At 55.0% G+C, this 16,071-nt stretch overlaps 1 protein-coding gene across 2 annotated transcripts in view; it reads right to left on the reverse strand.

The window, feature by feature from the left end:
- Positions 1-13,301: 13,301 nt before the first annotated feature.
- SBK1 (SH3 domain binding kinase 1) overlaps positions 13,302-16,071 on the reverse strand; it is an 85,593-nt gene continuing 82,823 nt past the window's right edge. For both annotated transcript variants that reach the window (XM_034784656.1, XM_034784657.1), the window contains exon 4: positions 13,302-14,652. In XM_034784656.1, the coding sequence (XP_034640547.1) occupies positions 13,864-14,652 (789 nt within the window). In that variant the 3' untranslated portion in view covers positions 13,302-13,863. The remainder of the gene's footprint in view (positions 14,653-16,071) is intronic.

Raw genomic sequence — 16,071 nt, forward strand, 5'->3', positions numbered from 1 at the left:
CCCGGCACCTGCCTTCCAGATTTGAACACCTCAAAATTCAGGAGTGCTCAAGCTCAGTTTGTGCGGCTGTTACTTCATTTCTCCCAAATCAAATATACTGATCCACTGTAACTTGCTGTAGAAAAAGTAGGATAAAATTGAGCAAGAAATGCTTCCCTGTGGTTATTAGGACTGGAATTGCTATTTTCAACAGCCATTGCCTTTTGTTTGTTTGTTTGTTTGTTTGTTTGTTTAAAAGGAAGACAGTGATATGCATTGGCAAATTCCCCATAGAAAGAAAGAGTGGAAGAAAAGAATAAAAAAGGCACCTCAACTTTTCCTCATTTATGTAGGACAGTCTTATAATATGCATCCAGATATCCTCCAATCACACAAGCTGAAAATTGTTCCACTTCACTGCAATTCTGTAACCATATGGGAACCAAACCTGTCTCTGTTCTGTGCACATCTAAAATTCCTGCTGAATGACCTGCCCTGGGAGCGAGTTACCAGTGACCCAGGGCTGCGGCAGAAGGAGGGTGCAGGTGGGGGGGGAAGAGCCCCGGGCTGGGGCAGCAGGAGGTGTGTGTGGGGGGGGCAATGGTGGGGGGCTAGGGGGGAGCCCAGATCTGGGGCGGCAGGGTGTGTGTGTGGAGGGGGGAGAGCCCAGGGCTGGGGTGGCAGGGGGGTGCAGTGAGGAGCCCAGGGCTGGGACGGGGGGCAGCCAAAATTTTTTTTGCTTGGGGCGGCAAAAAACCTAGAGCCAGCCCTGGATAGAAGGCTTGGCTTGCAAGCCCTCTCTGCACAGCCATGGGTAGTAGGAGAGAATAGAAGCATCGGTTATCCCATTAGTTAGAACAGGAAGCCCATGGAGCCAGAAGGACAAATCAGCAGCATATCCAGCAGGGGGAGGGAGCTAAGGGCTGTTTAGAACGCAGCCTCCAGGATACTGAACCACGGGCCAGGAGCTGTAAGTGTTCTACAGAAAGCTGATGCACGGGTCTGATGGGGAATTTTCACTCTGGCATTTCCTAAGTTGAGCACTTGACTTGCAACCTTAATGTTCTCTTCACATAACTGCTAGCAGAGCACCTCACCCTCCCTGATTGAACTAACCTCTTTATCTCCATACTGATTTATACCTGCCTCTGGAAATTTCCATTACTTGCATCTGAAGAAGTGAGGTTCTTACCCACGAAAGCTTATGCTCCCAATACTTCTGTTAGTCTTAAAGGTGCCACAGGACCCTCTGTTGCTTTTTACAGATTCAGACTAACACGGCTACCCCTCTGATTCTTAACATAGCATGTCTGAGGGTGGGAGTTGGGGGGTTAATATGGAGGTAGATCCACAAAGCGACTTTGGTGCCTCACTGCCTCTTTAGGAGCCTACATCCAACATCTAGTTCCAATGACATTTTCAAAGCCACCTCTCAGGTATTGCCTAGCCCTTTGCTGGCAGGCATGTGCACAGCTGCCTGGCCCCCAGGGAATGACCTGCTCAGCCCTAGTGCAAGCTGCAGGGCCAGCGGACATGAAGAGGGATTCTCAAACGAGGTGTTCCCTCGCCTGTCTCCCGGCAGGGATCGGGCCACATAAAAGACATGCATGTGTGGCGTGTTGGAGCTATCGCACTTGGCAGAGCTAATTAAATAGTTAGTGGAGCGGTGAGTAGGGTCGTGAACCTAACTGTCCCACAGCCCCTGTGACCACTGGGCTAGCCTTGCTCTTTCTCCCGATGAACATTGAATTTATTTAGACAAACTGGAACAGCTCCAGCAGGAGACGCCCTTACACACGTGCCCAGGTGGTCACCATGCTCACCTGCGGGGTGGGACCTGGCTTCAAGTCCTTGCTCCCAATCCAGTAGAGCAGGGATTGGAATCTGGGTCTCACATCCCAGATGACTTTCCCAACCACTGGCCTATTGGGTATAATGGGGTCTCATTCTCTCTCTTTTTTTTTTTTTTTTTTTTTTTGCTGGTTAGCTCTAACCCGAGGAGAGGGTTCTTGGCCAAGAAGCCTGAGTAGAGAGAGCACGTCCCTTCTGCCCACCAGTTAGGTGCCCAAGGCCCAGATCAGTGGGACTTAGACACCTAAACACCTTTGTGAATCTGGATCCTAAGCCCTACCCCTTTTCTCTGCATTTCACTCTTGCCCAGCCCCAGCAGCCCCTTAGAATGCCTTTCCCTGCCTCAGTCTCTATGCGTAGGGGGATCCTGGGTGGCTAACTCAGGGGTGTGAATTCCACTAGGCAGCAGGGTACCTAGGCATTAGGCATTGTAATGCCCATGCCCTATGTGGATCTAGCCTGTAACGCATGTACACTTCTGCGCACACACTACACTAGTGTAAGGTGTATAATATACCTTTAATGCATAGCATGCTTGTGCGTGCAGGCGGATCTATAGTGCACATGACAGAAGGCTCAAACACAGGCAATGGCAGAGCCCTGGCATCCGAGAGCCATGATGTGATGCCAAAGCAGCATCAAGGCTGTGCTTTATGGCTCCTGCTAGAGCAGAAGAGGGGCGGGGACAGGACGGTCCCAGGAAATGCCTGTCAGGGAGATGGGGAGAGAGGGACAGACAGCAGATGCCTGCACTTATGCTAAAGAAGAAGGGAGGCGTCTTGAAGTAAGACCGGAATGAGACAGACACAAAAAGGAGTGCAGGGGCCTTCATTGGAATTCAGGCTTCTCTTTATCTTGTCACCTGCTGCCATGCTATCTCAGCCTCAGCTGAATGCCCCCCTAGGAAGAAGCCCCCCCAATTAAGTGAGCACAAATTGGAGTGTGGGATTGGCCAATCCCCTTCATTATGCGGGCCATCATTTATCTTCCGGGGCTGACACAGCCTTTGTCTCTCTCCTTCCCCTCTCTCTTTCCGTCTCCCCTTCTCTGTTTCCATTTTCCCAAGAAGCCTTTAATGAAATCTGCCCTTAATTAAATCCACATTTATTTGCATAATTACCAGGAAATTGAAATTAGCCTGTGGACGTGGCTGGAATACATTTAGGCTTTATCAATCATTCCCATTATGCAGGGCAGAGGGGTATGATGTGGGGGCTGAGTCGTGGCAGACACACTCGGCTGGTTCTGGGTAGGGTAGCTGTGTATGGAGGTGCCCTGGGACCCCCGACAACTCTGCCAGTCCCCCTCAATCCTGGCCCACAGCCCCCCTGCTATCCCAGTACTGGGCTCCCCGTACTGCTCTGCCAATACCAATCAGTCCCAACCTGCAGCCCCCCTGCTCCTCCAGCCCTGGATTCCCCCCCAGCTCTGCCTGCGCCCCTCACTCCTGATTTACATCCTCCCTGTGGTCCTGGGCTTCCCACAGCGCTCTGCCGGTGCCCCTCACTCCCAATGTGCAGCCCCTTTGTAGTCTTTTATGTTGGCACTTGTCCTAGCCTTGTGGTGGTGGTGGTGTGCTCCTGCTTTCTATTAACCTCCAGTGTAGCCCAAGGCACTTGGCAGTGCTCGAGCGCTCAGCAAAACTGGTTCTTCCGAGGGTGGTGGGGGGGTTGAATGGGTTGGAGTGACTGGCAGTCTGCTGGCAGAGGCTGTTTGCGTTGGATCACTGGTTCTGGGATAGCTATTAGCTTAGACCTCTCCCACCCCCCAGCAAGGACCAATAATCTCCACGGGGACAAATACTTTGAAAAGCCACAAGAATCCATGAGTCCCCCCGATTCCTGAGATAATAGGGCCCAAACAGTGCTTCCAACAGTGCAAACGCCATCTGCCTGGAGGAGCACTGGAGTAATCAGGGTAGCTGTACAGGGCTTTGAGGGCTAGGCGCTGAATCCAGACCTCAAAGCCACAGCTCTACTCCCCAAATTGGGCAGAAGTAGCCAGAGAAAGGAGCTGTAAGGACCCAGGTGGGAGGTGTGTGCCCCCAAGCCTGCTTTAGTTGGGGTTGGTCCTGCTTTGAGCAGGGGGTTGGACTAGATGACCTCCTGAGGTCCCTTCCAACCCTGATATTCTATGATTCCACAAGACCAGCCTGGTTCCCTGTCCCCAGCTATGGTTACTCCATTTACCTAAAGCCGGGTAGCACCCCCCACTGATAGCATGCCTAGGGGGCTGCTCATGTTACCAGAAGGATAACTGAGCTCGTATGCTGTGTGCTTCATGCTATTGCCTCCTGAATGTGAAGTCTTTTATTGCTGCTGAAGGTTGTTGAGTACTGACTGCTCAGACAGAGACGCCATCTCTGCAGTGAGGAATCGAGTCTTGGAGCTATTGCCAGGACTCCAGGATCCTACTCCTGCTTCTTTGCCCCTGGCTTTTCTTTGGGCCACGCACTTCCCTGCTCTCTGCCTCAGTTTCCCTCTCTGTAATGATCCTGTCCCAGAGTCCTGGCATGTGAGTAAGGGTTAATTCATCAATGGTAATAAGGCTCTGAGAGACCCAGGATGAAAGGCATGCTAGGCACTCCAAGCAGTCATCATTCATTGGGCCCATTATTTATTAATGAATTGCAGGATGCCACATCTGTCCCCTTCTTCCAGTGTGCTGCATGACACAGCTTGGGAACCCACCTGCCCCAGGACGTGAGCCAGGTGCCTCTGCCGCTGTGGTTCTGGCCTGTTCTGACTTGCACAGAGAAGGAATTCGCCTCTGTCGCTATGTACTTGAATCAAACAGGAAGTGACGAATGGCAAATGAGCCTGACAAGCTGCTGGGTGATGCCTTCCCCGTAGTTTGGGTGATTCCTTCCATGGGACAATCCTGACGCCAGGGTCTCGGGTGGTAATGGGAAACCACCCGGGTACCCAGCAGTCTCTGGGTTTGTTGGCATGAATGTGTGGCAGAACTTACATTCCCATTGCTACGTTGTCCCAGCTGCAATATAAACTATTGGCTGTAAGGCCTTCCCACCCCACTGCCTTCTGCCTCCACCCCTCACTGCTCCTTTCTGTCATGGGCCAGAGTTACCAGTGCCTCGTACGACGGGGGCTGATGATGGTCTGAACCTTTCACTGCTGGGTCGCTGGTTCAGATCCCAGCTCAGGGTGGGAATGACTGACAGCAGCTCCCTCTAGGGGCTATGTGAGATGGGCTGCTAGACTCAGTCTAGCTTGATGACGGTCCAGGTGTCCGTGCCCTTCTGAATCCGCACTGCGACTGGTTGGCCGAGTCAGCAGGGAGGCTAGGGGTTCCCTGGGGCCAAAGCTAAAGCCCAGCGGGGATACCTACACAGCCACTGTCTGCCCTGTACCTGCTCTGGGAATACAGAGCTAGACGCGAGGGGGAGCAGCAGGAAGAATGATGAGCCCAGATTCTAGAAGGTATTTAGGTGCCTAACTCCCTGACTACCTGGGAGGGTCTGGGCCACAGTCCCCTCGTGGGGGAGGAAGGATGGTCTTGTGCTGGGATGGGACTGGGAATCGGGAGATGTAGTTTCACTTCCCAGTCCCTGGATGACCATGGGCGAGTCACAGCATCTTTCTGGGCCTCCAGAGACAATACTAACGGGGATAACCAACCTGCCTGTGTGTGTTTAGACTGTAAGGGCCATCTCTCAGCCTGTGTTCATGCAGCACCTGGAGCAGTGAGCTCAGGTGAGGCCTCTAGGCATAGCTGTAATATAAATGACGATGATTCCAGTAGAGAGGAAACATTCTCGTTCATAGAAAAACTCTTCCTTCAATTTGACCCTTTAAAATGGTCCATTCCGATATGGCAGGGAAGAGGCCATTTGCCCGTGTGTCCAATACATACACATATGCACCCCCATGCCCTCAGAATGCACCCACTCCCCACAGAACCCGCCCGACCCAGGAAAAACTCAAAACACGTATTGGGATGGATTGTTGGTGTGTTTTCCCCTTGGCTTTATTTTATAGCAATTGTCCTCAATATAGAATTAAATAACACATTTAAAAATCTCCTGCTCACAAGTCAAAGAACTCCAAAGAATTTACAGCCACGTGTTCTCTTTTGATTATTTGTTTTCCCTTTTCCAGGAAGGGGCGGGAGAAATCCAACAACAGCGCCATGTCTGATAATTTTCATTCAGTGACTGCCTCTCTCCAGCGCACCGTGCAAGCACGGAGTCTATACACCCAACCCGTTCACAAGGCTAAGTCAAAACACAACCAACGGGATGCAGTGATGCTTCATGGGGAGATCAACAAAAACAGCTGATGGAGGAGATGCCCATGCTGCTGTACAGCTCAGATTCAGTTGGGGAAAACGGGATGTCCAGCCTGTCACATCTACTCTCACCGTCTCCTGATCCATCCATCTGTATCTGTCAGTCTTGCTCAGTAAGTTGTGTCCATTTAACACATGCAAGGGCCTTATCCGGCTCCCATGGAAGCCAATGGCCAAACACCAGTTGGCTTCAAAAGGAGCAAGGTCACTGTCCTACCTGCTCTGAGTTTCCTGGTGTGGTTGCTGGCATGCTGAATGTCTGGAGGGGTTTGAGGGGTTCCATGCATGGATTTCTTTCACAGGTTCAGATCAAATAATGTCATGAACCTTTGTGCAAAATTCCTCAACTTTCCAAGGCTCGCTGTCCAAGTGAAGGGCTGAACCACCCCCCACCAAGGAAGTATCCATGGCATCCATATAGTCTAGGATGACCAGATGTCCCAATTTTATAGGGACAGTCCCAATATTCAGGGCTTTGTCTTATAGAGGCACGTATTACCCCGCATCCTCATCCCAATTGGACACCCTAACATAGTCTCAACCAGATGGAATGGGGTTCTCACCAGGGGCAGCCTGCTTGTGGGAGATTCCCAGCCTGGTTTCTGCTCCAAAGATGGTTCAGCTCGGAGAACATCCAAGCTCTTAGGAGCACTGATGCCCAGGGACAGTGGGTGGAACTATCCCACTGACTGGGAGAAGAGTAGAGACACCTTCTTCATCTTGGTGTTGCCTAAACAAGAAGCAAAGACCTCTGGATTATTGTCATCTCACCAATCAGAGCACTGCAATAAGGGCTGCAGCAGGGGTTAGGGAAGGGAGTGATTGATCCTCTGCTTGGCCACCTTTACAGCAGGTGGGATAATGGGTGCTGACTCGGAGAAACCCATATATGGGGAGGGATGGACTGTCCTAGTGGAAGCTGCCTTCTCCCTACAAACCCTTCCCCCACACTGAAATAACGAGGACTCTCAATCCTCATGCTCTAGGACAACAGCTTGGGTCAGGAAGAATTTCCCCTGGTGCGCTAGGACTGCACAGCTAGGTGCATTATGGAAGCGGGACTGACACCTTGCTTCAAAGCATCTGGAACTTTAGCAGCCAGGATGCAGGGCTAGATGGGCCATTGAGCTGCTCTGGTGTGAGACCAGGCCAATTACTGGCTGCCAGCCTCATGTACTGGACTCAGTCTGCAAGGGAGCCAAAGGATAAACTCTTCTTGGGATATTTTGGGGTGGACTGGGAATCTGACCAGAAAGACTGTTCCAGGGACACCTCTAGCTGGATGGTCAGACACTGGCCAGTCTGGATAAGCGGCTAGTCATTTGCCAGTCATGGGAGACCTTCTCTAACTCAAGTGGGGTCTGTGCAGTGGAGCTGAGGAATTGGATTCTAGTCCAGGGTCTGCATGGGCAGGTGTGTAATATATGTAGTAACAGTGTCTGTTCTCTGCAGCACATGCATTCATTACACTCTCCTCTGAGTGATGCCACAACAAGACTCAGGGAGGTTGTCAGAAGAGCTGGTTGGAAAATTCAACTTTTTTGGCTGACATTTCAACTTTCGCTGAAAAAAACCCAGGGCAAAATGTTTGCTAAATAAATAAAAATCACAGCCCTTTTTTGGACCAAGAGTCAAAACACAAGGTCCAGCCCTTCCAGAAAGCAGCCAATACATTCAGCGCTTTTTGTGCTGGCAAAGACCCAGCCCCCTCCCTTCAAATGGGACAGCCCTGGGGGAAACATCACTGCATTGTTACAACAGAGAATCCCATTTTTTTCTTTTTTTTTTTAAAAAGGCCTTCACATCCATTGAGTTTTTGCTTTTTTTTTTTTTTTTTAATATATCCATGTTGTTGTGGGTTTTTTTGTCATTTTTAATTTTTGTTTTTTCTTTTTAACAGTGACAGGAACTGAGGTAACACCTGTGACACTATAACCTCTCCTACAGGAAGAATATCCACAACCCGACAGCCAAAGGAATTACCACCCCCCTCGACAACCTAATAACAACAATGCAACGGAAAAAATATCACACACACACACACACACACCCTGAAAATCAACAAACCAACCAGAAAAATAAAAAAAGTTCTATGTGGTGTTCTTATTCCTTATCTACATTATTGCACGAAAGATCAAGGACATTGAGGGACCTAAGGCAAAAAGGAGAAATTGCGACTCTATTATCTAAATCTGTGCAATGCTACCTCTAAAAAATACTCGAGCCCTGGTTTTCCCCAGAGCACAGGGTGACACCTAAACAGGAGGGCAAACGGATTGCGTTCACCCAAAATGTGGACTGCTGAGGAGGGGGCGACGCTGGGTGTTGTAATGTTGGGGATGGGGGGAGAGGCCCAATGGATGGGATTGGTGATGCCAAGGAAGGTCAGGAGATTCAGGGGTCAGCAGGCTGCTAGTCTGAAGGGTAGGAGAAGCCTCTCAGATGCTGTCCCTTCCTCACCATGGATAGGTAGTCGTTTGGATGGATCAGTCCTGCCAAGGGATGGAGCAATGGGCTATCAGACATGGTGCCCCTTGGATACTGTACCCAGAGGTTCTAGAGAGTCACCATTGGTGCCCTGACAATGGTGGGGAAGGAGGCCAGGGCTGGGTGTGTGCTATGGTCGGCAATGGTTATACAGAAGACACACCTTTGCTTTCTGCTGAAGTCCAGTGGCACTGGCTGTCGGGTGTCCCCTGCGTGTTGGGTGCGGGGCTCAGACCGTGCCCGCCCGCCTGGTGTCTGTTTGTAAACTGCTGTTGCTGCTTAATAGCGTGATAGCCCTTTTTGCAGTAGTGAGTGAGTTGGGCCGTGCCCAGAGGCCGGGGCTGGGGGGCGGGAGCTGCTGGCCAGTGCGACACCTCCACGCAGCCAGTCCAACTCCCCTCCCCTGAAATGGCCCCTGCTACGGCCCCTGGAGAGCACAGCCAGCCCTGGGGAGTCTGGGACAGGGCGGGTGGGGGAGCAGAAGGGTGGACAGCACAGCTCTGTGTCACTAAAGCACCAACAGTGCCCAGCCCACAGCAAGCCGGGTGGCAGGACTGACCATGTCTGTGCCCACACTGCAAGCCACTGGCAAGGGGGCCAAGCCAGATGCTCGACAGGGATCTGTCTTTGCTGCAGTGCTAACCCAAGCGCCTACTCGCATCACCCTCCCTTCCCATCCCCACACAAGCCTGATGGTGCTTTACACTTGCACTAGCTGGCCTGGGCTATAAGCTAAAACCCGGGTGCTGATTATGCTTGGACTGGTAACCTGCCCACTTTGCAGTGAGGACGCCACCTAAACCACTCATGTTCTGCTAGTCCTCTGACGACCTTCCCACAATCCCCTCCCCGCCATGTGCCCAGAAGGGCAGACAGGTTCCCCATAATTCACTGGGAATGCATCATAGACAGTGGCTTAGCTCGCTGCAGTGCAAAGCACCATGGGACGGGCCACCCCAGAAGTCCTAGCGACACACACAGCGAGCGCAGCACCAGATGCAGCTGCATCTGGCTTTGCACAGTGGCTGTTCACATCGGGCTAGAATCTGGGCACTGAGAACACCCCGCCTGTCGCGTGTTAGCTCTGCAGGGAAGATCTGCCCTGAGGTGCAGGTGGGGTAGGCGCATGGCAGACCATGGGGACAAGTGAAGCCCCCCTGTGGGATGGCAGGGATCTGTAGTCCCTGATCTCAGGAGGAAGTCCCTTTGGTGCATGCCCTTGATTGGGAAAGAGCCCATATGCCTTGCTCTTCCAGTACCCTGGGTACCCTCTGCTCAGGGCCAGAGCTGGGAGGCAGCAGAAGCGAGTCTGGAGGAGGCAGCTGAGCCAACCCTGTGGGCACCTCCTGGCAGAAGCCAGAGCCCCAGACACCCCCTCAGGGCCTGGGTCCCGTTTGTGCATGGCCTAGGGCTCTGCAATGAACTGCTTCCCCACCTCACCACCCCTAATGCCCACAGGACTGTCTCTGGCTCTGAAGCACCCATAAGTGTTAATTCGATCCCCCGCCACAGCCCTGGGCTGGGCATTCAGCCCCCTTGCTCCAGAGCCAGCCGGGGGGCGGGGGGAGAAGGGAAGGGAAGGGTTAGTTACTGATTGGATCTGCTAAGGCCCTTCCCCAACTTGCCCATGGAGAAGGCAACTCCAGCCTCCAGGTCTGATTCAACAGGAGACCAGAGAAGTGCTTATATCCAACCCTGCCCCTCACACACACCAGCCCATCTCTCTCACACACACTCCCATCTCACACACACACACACTCCGATCTCTTTCTCGCTCACACACACCCTCCGATCTTTCTCGCTCCTGTCGCTCGCTTAAACACACACTCCCACCTCTCTCTCACACACACACCCTCCCATCCCTCGCTTACACACATACTCCCATCTCTCTCTCTCTCTCTCACACACACACCTCCCACCTCCCACCCCCAGATCTCTCTCTCTCTCTCACACACACACATACATATCCCAGCTCACACACCCCTTCACCCTCCCATCTTTCTCACTCACATGCACACACCCTCCCGTCTATCTTACACACACACACACAAACACACCTCTCCCATCACACACATACTACATGCACACACCCCACATACATATCCCAGCTCACACACACCCCCAACACACCCACACCACCTCCTATTACCAGGGCCAACTCCAGCGTTTTTGCTGCCCCAAGCGATTGGCAGCACTTCGGCGGCAGCTCTACCGCCGCTGCTTCATCCTTCAGCGGCAATTCGGCAGCAGGTCCTTCCCTCCAAGAGTGACTGAGGGACCCGTCGCCGAATTGCCGCTGAAGAGCCGGAAGTGCCGCCCCTTTCTGTTGGCCGCCCCAAGCACCTGCTTGCTGCGCTGGTGCCTGGAGCCGGCCTGTGGCACCCTGCCACTACCACAGGGCTGGGGACTTCCCACCATCCTTTGGCCACACCGGGGTTTGCGAACCTTGCCTGCCAGTGACCGAGCTGGGACCAGCTGAGTCAGCAGATGCCAGTCAGCCTCCTGCTCCTGCCACAACACAGCCCAGCAATGTAGGTATGTGGGGGGGTTGATACCACAGCTAGCGAACAGCTGAGCACAGCTGGGAGATGAAGCCCATCTGCCATCACTGGCCTATATACAGGCTTTGGGGGGTGGGGTGCTAGCGGGCTCCAGCATGCCAGGGAAACACAGCCGCCTGCCCCACTCAGCCCATGGCTGTGGAAGGCTCACATTAAGAGGCAACCATGTCAGAGGGCGTGGGGGGGTCATTTCCACCTGCCTGTTCCCAAGGCACTGAAGCTACTGCCCTAGAGGTGTCTGTGCCTCCATCAAACAGCCTTGCCATGGGCATCTGTTGGCAGTGAGTGGGCTCCCAGCAGAGCCCTGGCTAGGGGAGAGCTAGCTGCACAGGGTGTGACAGTGGCTGAACAGGGCTCACCGTGACACTGGTGGGACACAGAGGGTTAGGGCTGGGAGCTGGCCGGCAGCTTGGATTGGACTGGGTCTAAGTGGATGCATTCTAGAGGCCAGGGCAGCTCAGCGGCAAAGCCCATCTCCCCAGGGGTCCATGGCGCAGCAGCGCCTGGTATACCAAGGACATTGCCTCCCTGCAGCCCCACCCAGCCCTTCACGCCGCTCTTAGTGCAGTATGGCTGCAGTGCATGGTGAGTCATCCAGAACACCCTGGACAAAGGGCTCTCGCCTGCCCTGACAGCGCCACCGCCTTCCGTCTCTTCTCTCCAGCACCCCCTGCTGCCTCCAGCTTGTCATGGAAACTGGCCAGACTTTGGGGGCAGTTAATAGCTTTCCCTTCTGGCCATCACTTGGGGGGTTGGCTCCAACGCATCCATCTAATGGGTGGGTGCTGTGCCAACCCCCATGCCAATGCCTACTGGTTTGCCTTGGGCAACCCCACCAGCTGACTGTTTCGGGCTGGCTTCACCTGTCCCCTGCACCTTCCACTGGTGTGCACCTCCTCCCCAGAGGCAGACGCAAGCAAGAGCCATCCAGCCCAGGAAGCAGGTGCCAGGCCAAGCCCATCAGGGGTATCTGTGAGCACCCCTTCCCAGGCCCCTGCCTGCCATCCAAGCCCCAGCCCCATATGGCCTAGCACTGCATGCTGATGAGAGCCTAACCAATGCAGCCACCAGAAACCCCACGGAGCAGGGGATCTGGAGCCTGACGGCGGCTCTCCTGCTGCCCATGTCCTTCCAGTTAAGACCAAATGGGTTAAGTCTCTGCTCCTCACAAGGCATCATGTGCTATGCCCTCTTGCTCCCCATATGGGTCCCAGTGCCCAGCTGGCCCACTGGGGCCAGGGACAGGGAGAGGCTGTTCCTTGGGAAGGGTGATGGTGACAACAGCCGGGCCCAGTCGGCTCGACACACACTGACACATGGAACACACTGACATTTGCTACATTTAGCGCTTGCTTCCCCCACTGGTACAGAGAGAAGTGCCCTCAGGATCCCGCAGCAAGGAGGGGAGCAGCAGGAGCTGGGGCTCCCCAAGTCCCCACCCCTGGGGGACGTGCCCTGGACATGGCTGGGCTCAGGCTGTCAGAGAACTGGCCCTGAGGAAACCCCATTTACAGACAGACCAGTGGCTCAACCAGGCTTACTGGCTTCCGCTTTATCTCCTGCTCCCCATCACAGACCGTCCTCCAAGCAGGATGGCAGTGGGGGATGGGGCAAAAGGGGCAAACCATAGCCTGCTTGGTATTAAACAGGCTGGTGCACGCTGCCCCCCCCAATCTCTCCAAAGGCCTCCTCCATGGACTGGGCTCATGAGCCTTCCACCCAAACCCCAGGAGTCCGCCCCGCCAGCCCTCCCTCCAGGGAAATCACAGGAGAGTCGCCGGGCCTGAGCACGGACACAAAGAGCGAACAATAGAGTGACAGCGGGCAGTGCTGGAGGGCAATGCTGCTGCAGTGCCCGCTGGAATGGTGCTGGCCCCATGCTCTCTCACAGGGATCCTGTAGCAAGATCCCGAGCCCCAGCGCCCACCCTGCCCCAGGGAACAATGCACCAGTTTGCATATCAAGCCTTGACAGTGATAGGGGCCCCCGATGACCCCAGAGCCCCACACCTGCTGCTCGCAAGATGGCCATCCTTGTTGCTTATTAACTACAAACCACCCATTACTGGCAGCCCCACCCCATCCTACCCCCCACCCCCACACACCCAATGGCTGTGACATCCCTGCTGAGCCCCTGCTGCCCGCAAGATGGTCACCCATCCATGTGTCCAAGACTCAGTGCCGATTCCCTCCCTCCTGTGGCTTCCTGCTCTCATCCCTGTGAAGTCCCAGCCCACCCCCATCAATGGGAAGAGCCTCAGCGCTCCTCCCAGGCCCCACTGACAAAGCAGGGGCACAGTGCAGAGTGCCAGGGGAAGCAGCCTCCAACCCAATCATGGAAGACGTGACGGGGAGGGGCCGCCATGACACACATGGTCCTTCCCGGCCACCAAGCCGGGGCCTTTCTGCCTGGCTGTGTCTGCACTCTGGCCTTTCCTCCAGGGTTTAGCTGTACGTCGCATCCTCAGTATCAGTGAGTACTAGCAGTGTGAGTATTTTTTGCTTCGGGAGACACGGCTCCTGGTCCCTTTTCACACAAAAAGGAATCCCCATCCCCCCTTGACCCCCATTCACCAGTGGGGCGGGGAGACGGGGGTGCTGACATCATCGTTGCAGGCTGTACGGAGCAGAGCGGTGTTGTGAGGACCAGCTGTCCCCTCATTCCCACTGAGCCCTCATCAGACACAAATCTCTATTGCTGTGGCCAGGACCATCTGCCCTTTGCCTTTGTCCTGCCGCCCGTCCGTCCGGCTAGCTCCCCCAGGGGAGGGCAGGCCTGGCTCGGAGGCAGAGAGCCGGGGGCCACTGCCTTCCGTCAGGATGGTTCTCTTGAGCGGGGTAGGGGTGCAGGAGCTGGGCGTCTCATGGCGGTGGGGGCCAGCAGAGAGCTTATCTCCGGCATGCTTGCGGGAGCGGTAGGAGGGCCGGCGGCGCACCTCTGACATCAGGTCATACTTGATGAAGTAGAAGACCTCCTTGACGGGGCAGCGCTTCTCGGGGTCCAGGGCCAGGAGACGCTGGAACATGCGCAGGGCGTTGTCTGTGAAGCGCCGCCACTGGGATGGCAGACCTGCCAGGCGCCCCTTCTGCCACCGCACAAACTCCTCAAAGAAGGTGTCTGAGGCAGAGGCTGCCTCCCAGGGGAAGTTGCCAGTCAGGACGCAGAAGATGAGCACCCCGAAGGCCCACACGTCGATGCTGGTGTCCACGGCAAAGCCTTCGGCCCGGCCGGCCTGGCACACCTCGGGCGCCGTGTAGGGTATGGTGCCGCTGATGCGCTTCACCCGGCAGCCCACCTTGCGGGTCATGCCGAAGTCGGCCAGCTTCACCCGGCGGCAGTCGCGGTCAAAGAGCAGCACGTTCTCCGGCTTGATGTCCCGGTGCACCAAGTTCTTGCTATGCATGTAGTCCAGGGCCAGGCCCAGCTGCTGCACACAGCGCTTCACCATGTCCTCGGGGAGGCCCACCTATAAGGGTAGATACTGCATATTAGCACCGGGCATGGGGATGAGGGGCAGGGGGTCACACGTGGAGTCAGACAGGCAGGCACTGGGGGTTAAGCCACAGAACAACAGAAGCGAATGGATTAACAGCAGGTTGGCTCTCCTGGGGACTGTCCCTGACTGCCAGGCCGCTCACAAGGTGTATGGGGCCCATCACAGACATGTCCTGTTGGCACATTTCAGGTCACACAAAGACTCTCCCCTTAGGAGCTTGAATTAAGGAGGTCCTACCATAATTCCTTTATCAGTGCTTAAGCTCCTCCTTCCCCAGGCCTCCATGTGCCCTCACACAGATGGAAGTGTGTCACTCCGACATGGCACATGCCCCATGCCCCTGGTCACTGCGGAGATCACTGCCCACTCCGAGCTCTGTCCCAGACCTGACTGCACTATGTATCTCTTCTCTGGTCAGTATCTGGTAACAAGCTGCCCAGACCTGGCTGCACCATGCTCCATGACATGGAACCATGGCTCTCCTCTGAGGGCACATCCCCCATCCACTGTCACCCTCCAATCCCAGGTACGGTCCCCTTCTCCCAGTGCTGGACCCAGAAGTCAACTGGCAGCAGGATGTCAGTTGAGGACCTTCTCCTGAGAGAGGCTAAGTCTGGAGATCCACCTCAGCCTCTCCTCCTCCTGGGTCTCTCTCTAGGGCCTGTTAATCCCCAACAGACCGCGACACCCTGGGAGGGGGCATAGGTGCTGACTCCGTGGGTGCTCCAAGGCTGGAGCACACATGGAAAAAAATTAGTGGGTGCTCAGCACCCACTGGCAGCCAGCTCCCCTCTGTAGCGCCTCCCACCTGCCTGCTGCCCCGCCAATCAGCACCTCCCCCGCCCTCCCAGCACCTCCTGCCTGCCTCAATCAGCTGTTTCACAGAATCGCGTGGTACAGGAGGCGCTGGGAGGGAGGGGGTGGAGTAGGGATGGGGCACGCTGGAGGGAGAGGGTGGAACTGGGTGGGAAGAGGTGGGGAAGGGGCGGGGAAGGGGCAGGGTGGCGATGGAGGCTTGGGGGAAGGGGTGGGGTGGGAGCAGGGTCTAGGGTGGAGCGGAGGGTTGAGCATCCTCCACGCCTGGAAGAAGCTGGCTGAGAAGAGCGATGGAGCTAGAGGGGCTGGTTGAGGAGGCGAGATGAAGGGTGCTTGGCCGAGGCGGTGTGAAAGGGAGGAGAGGAGGTCGTGGTGTCCCATGTGGGAGCAGGGAGAGGAATTGCTTAAGGTGCTCTGGGGTTGGGCAAGGTAAGAGGAAGGAGACTGACAAAAAGAAAGTCTAGGCTGAGCTTCAGGAGAAATATCTAAGGCAGAGAGGTCCAGAGGGACATACAATAAGCTCCTACAGGAAGTGGTGGCAGCTCCATTTAGCACGGGCCAGGGTCCTGGAGA

Source organism: Trachemys scripta, chromosome 10 (assembly GCF_013100865.1).
Source record: "Trachemys scripta elegans isolate TJP31775 chromosome 10, CAS_Tse_1.0, whole genome shotgun sequence".
NCBI classification, from domain to species: domain Eukaryota; kingdom Metazoa; phylum Chordata; order Testudines; family Emydidae; genus Trachemys; species Trachemys scripta.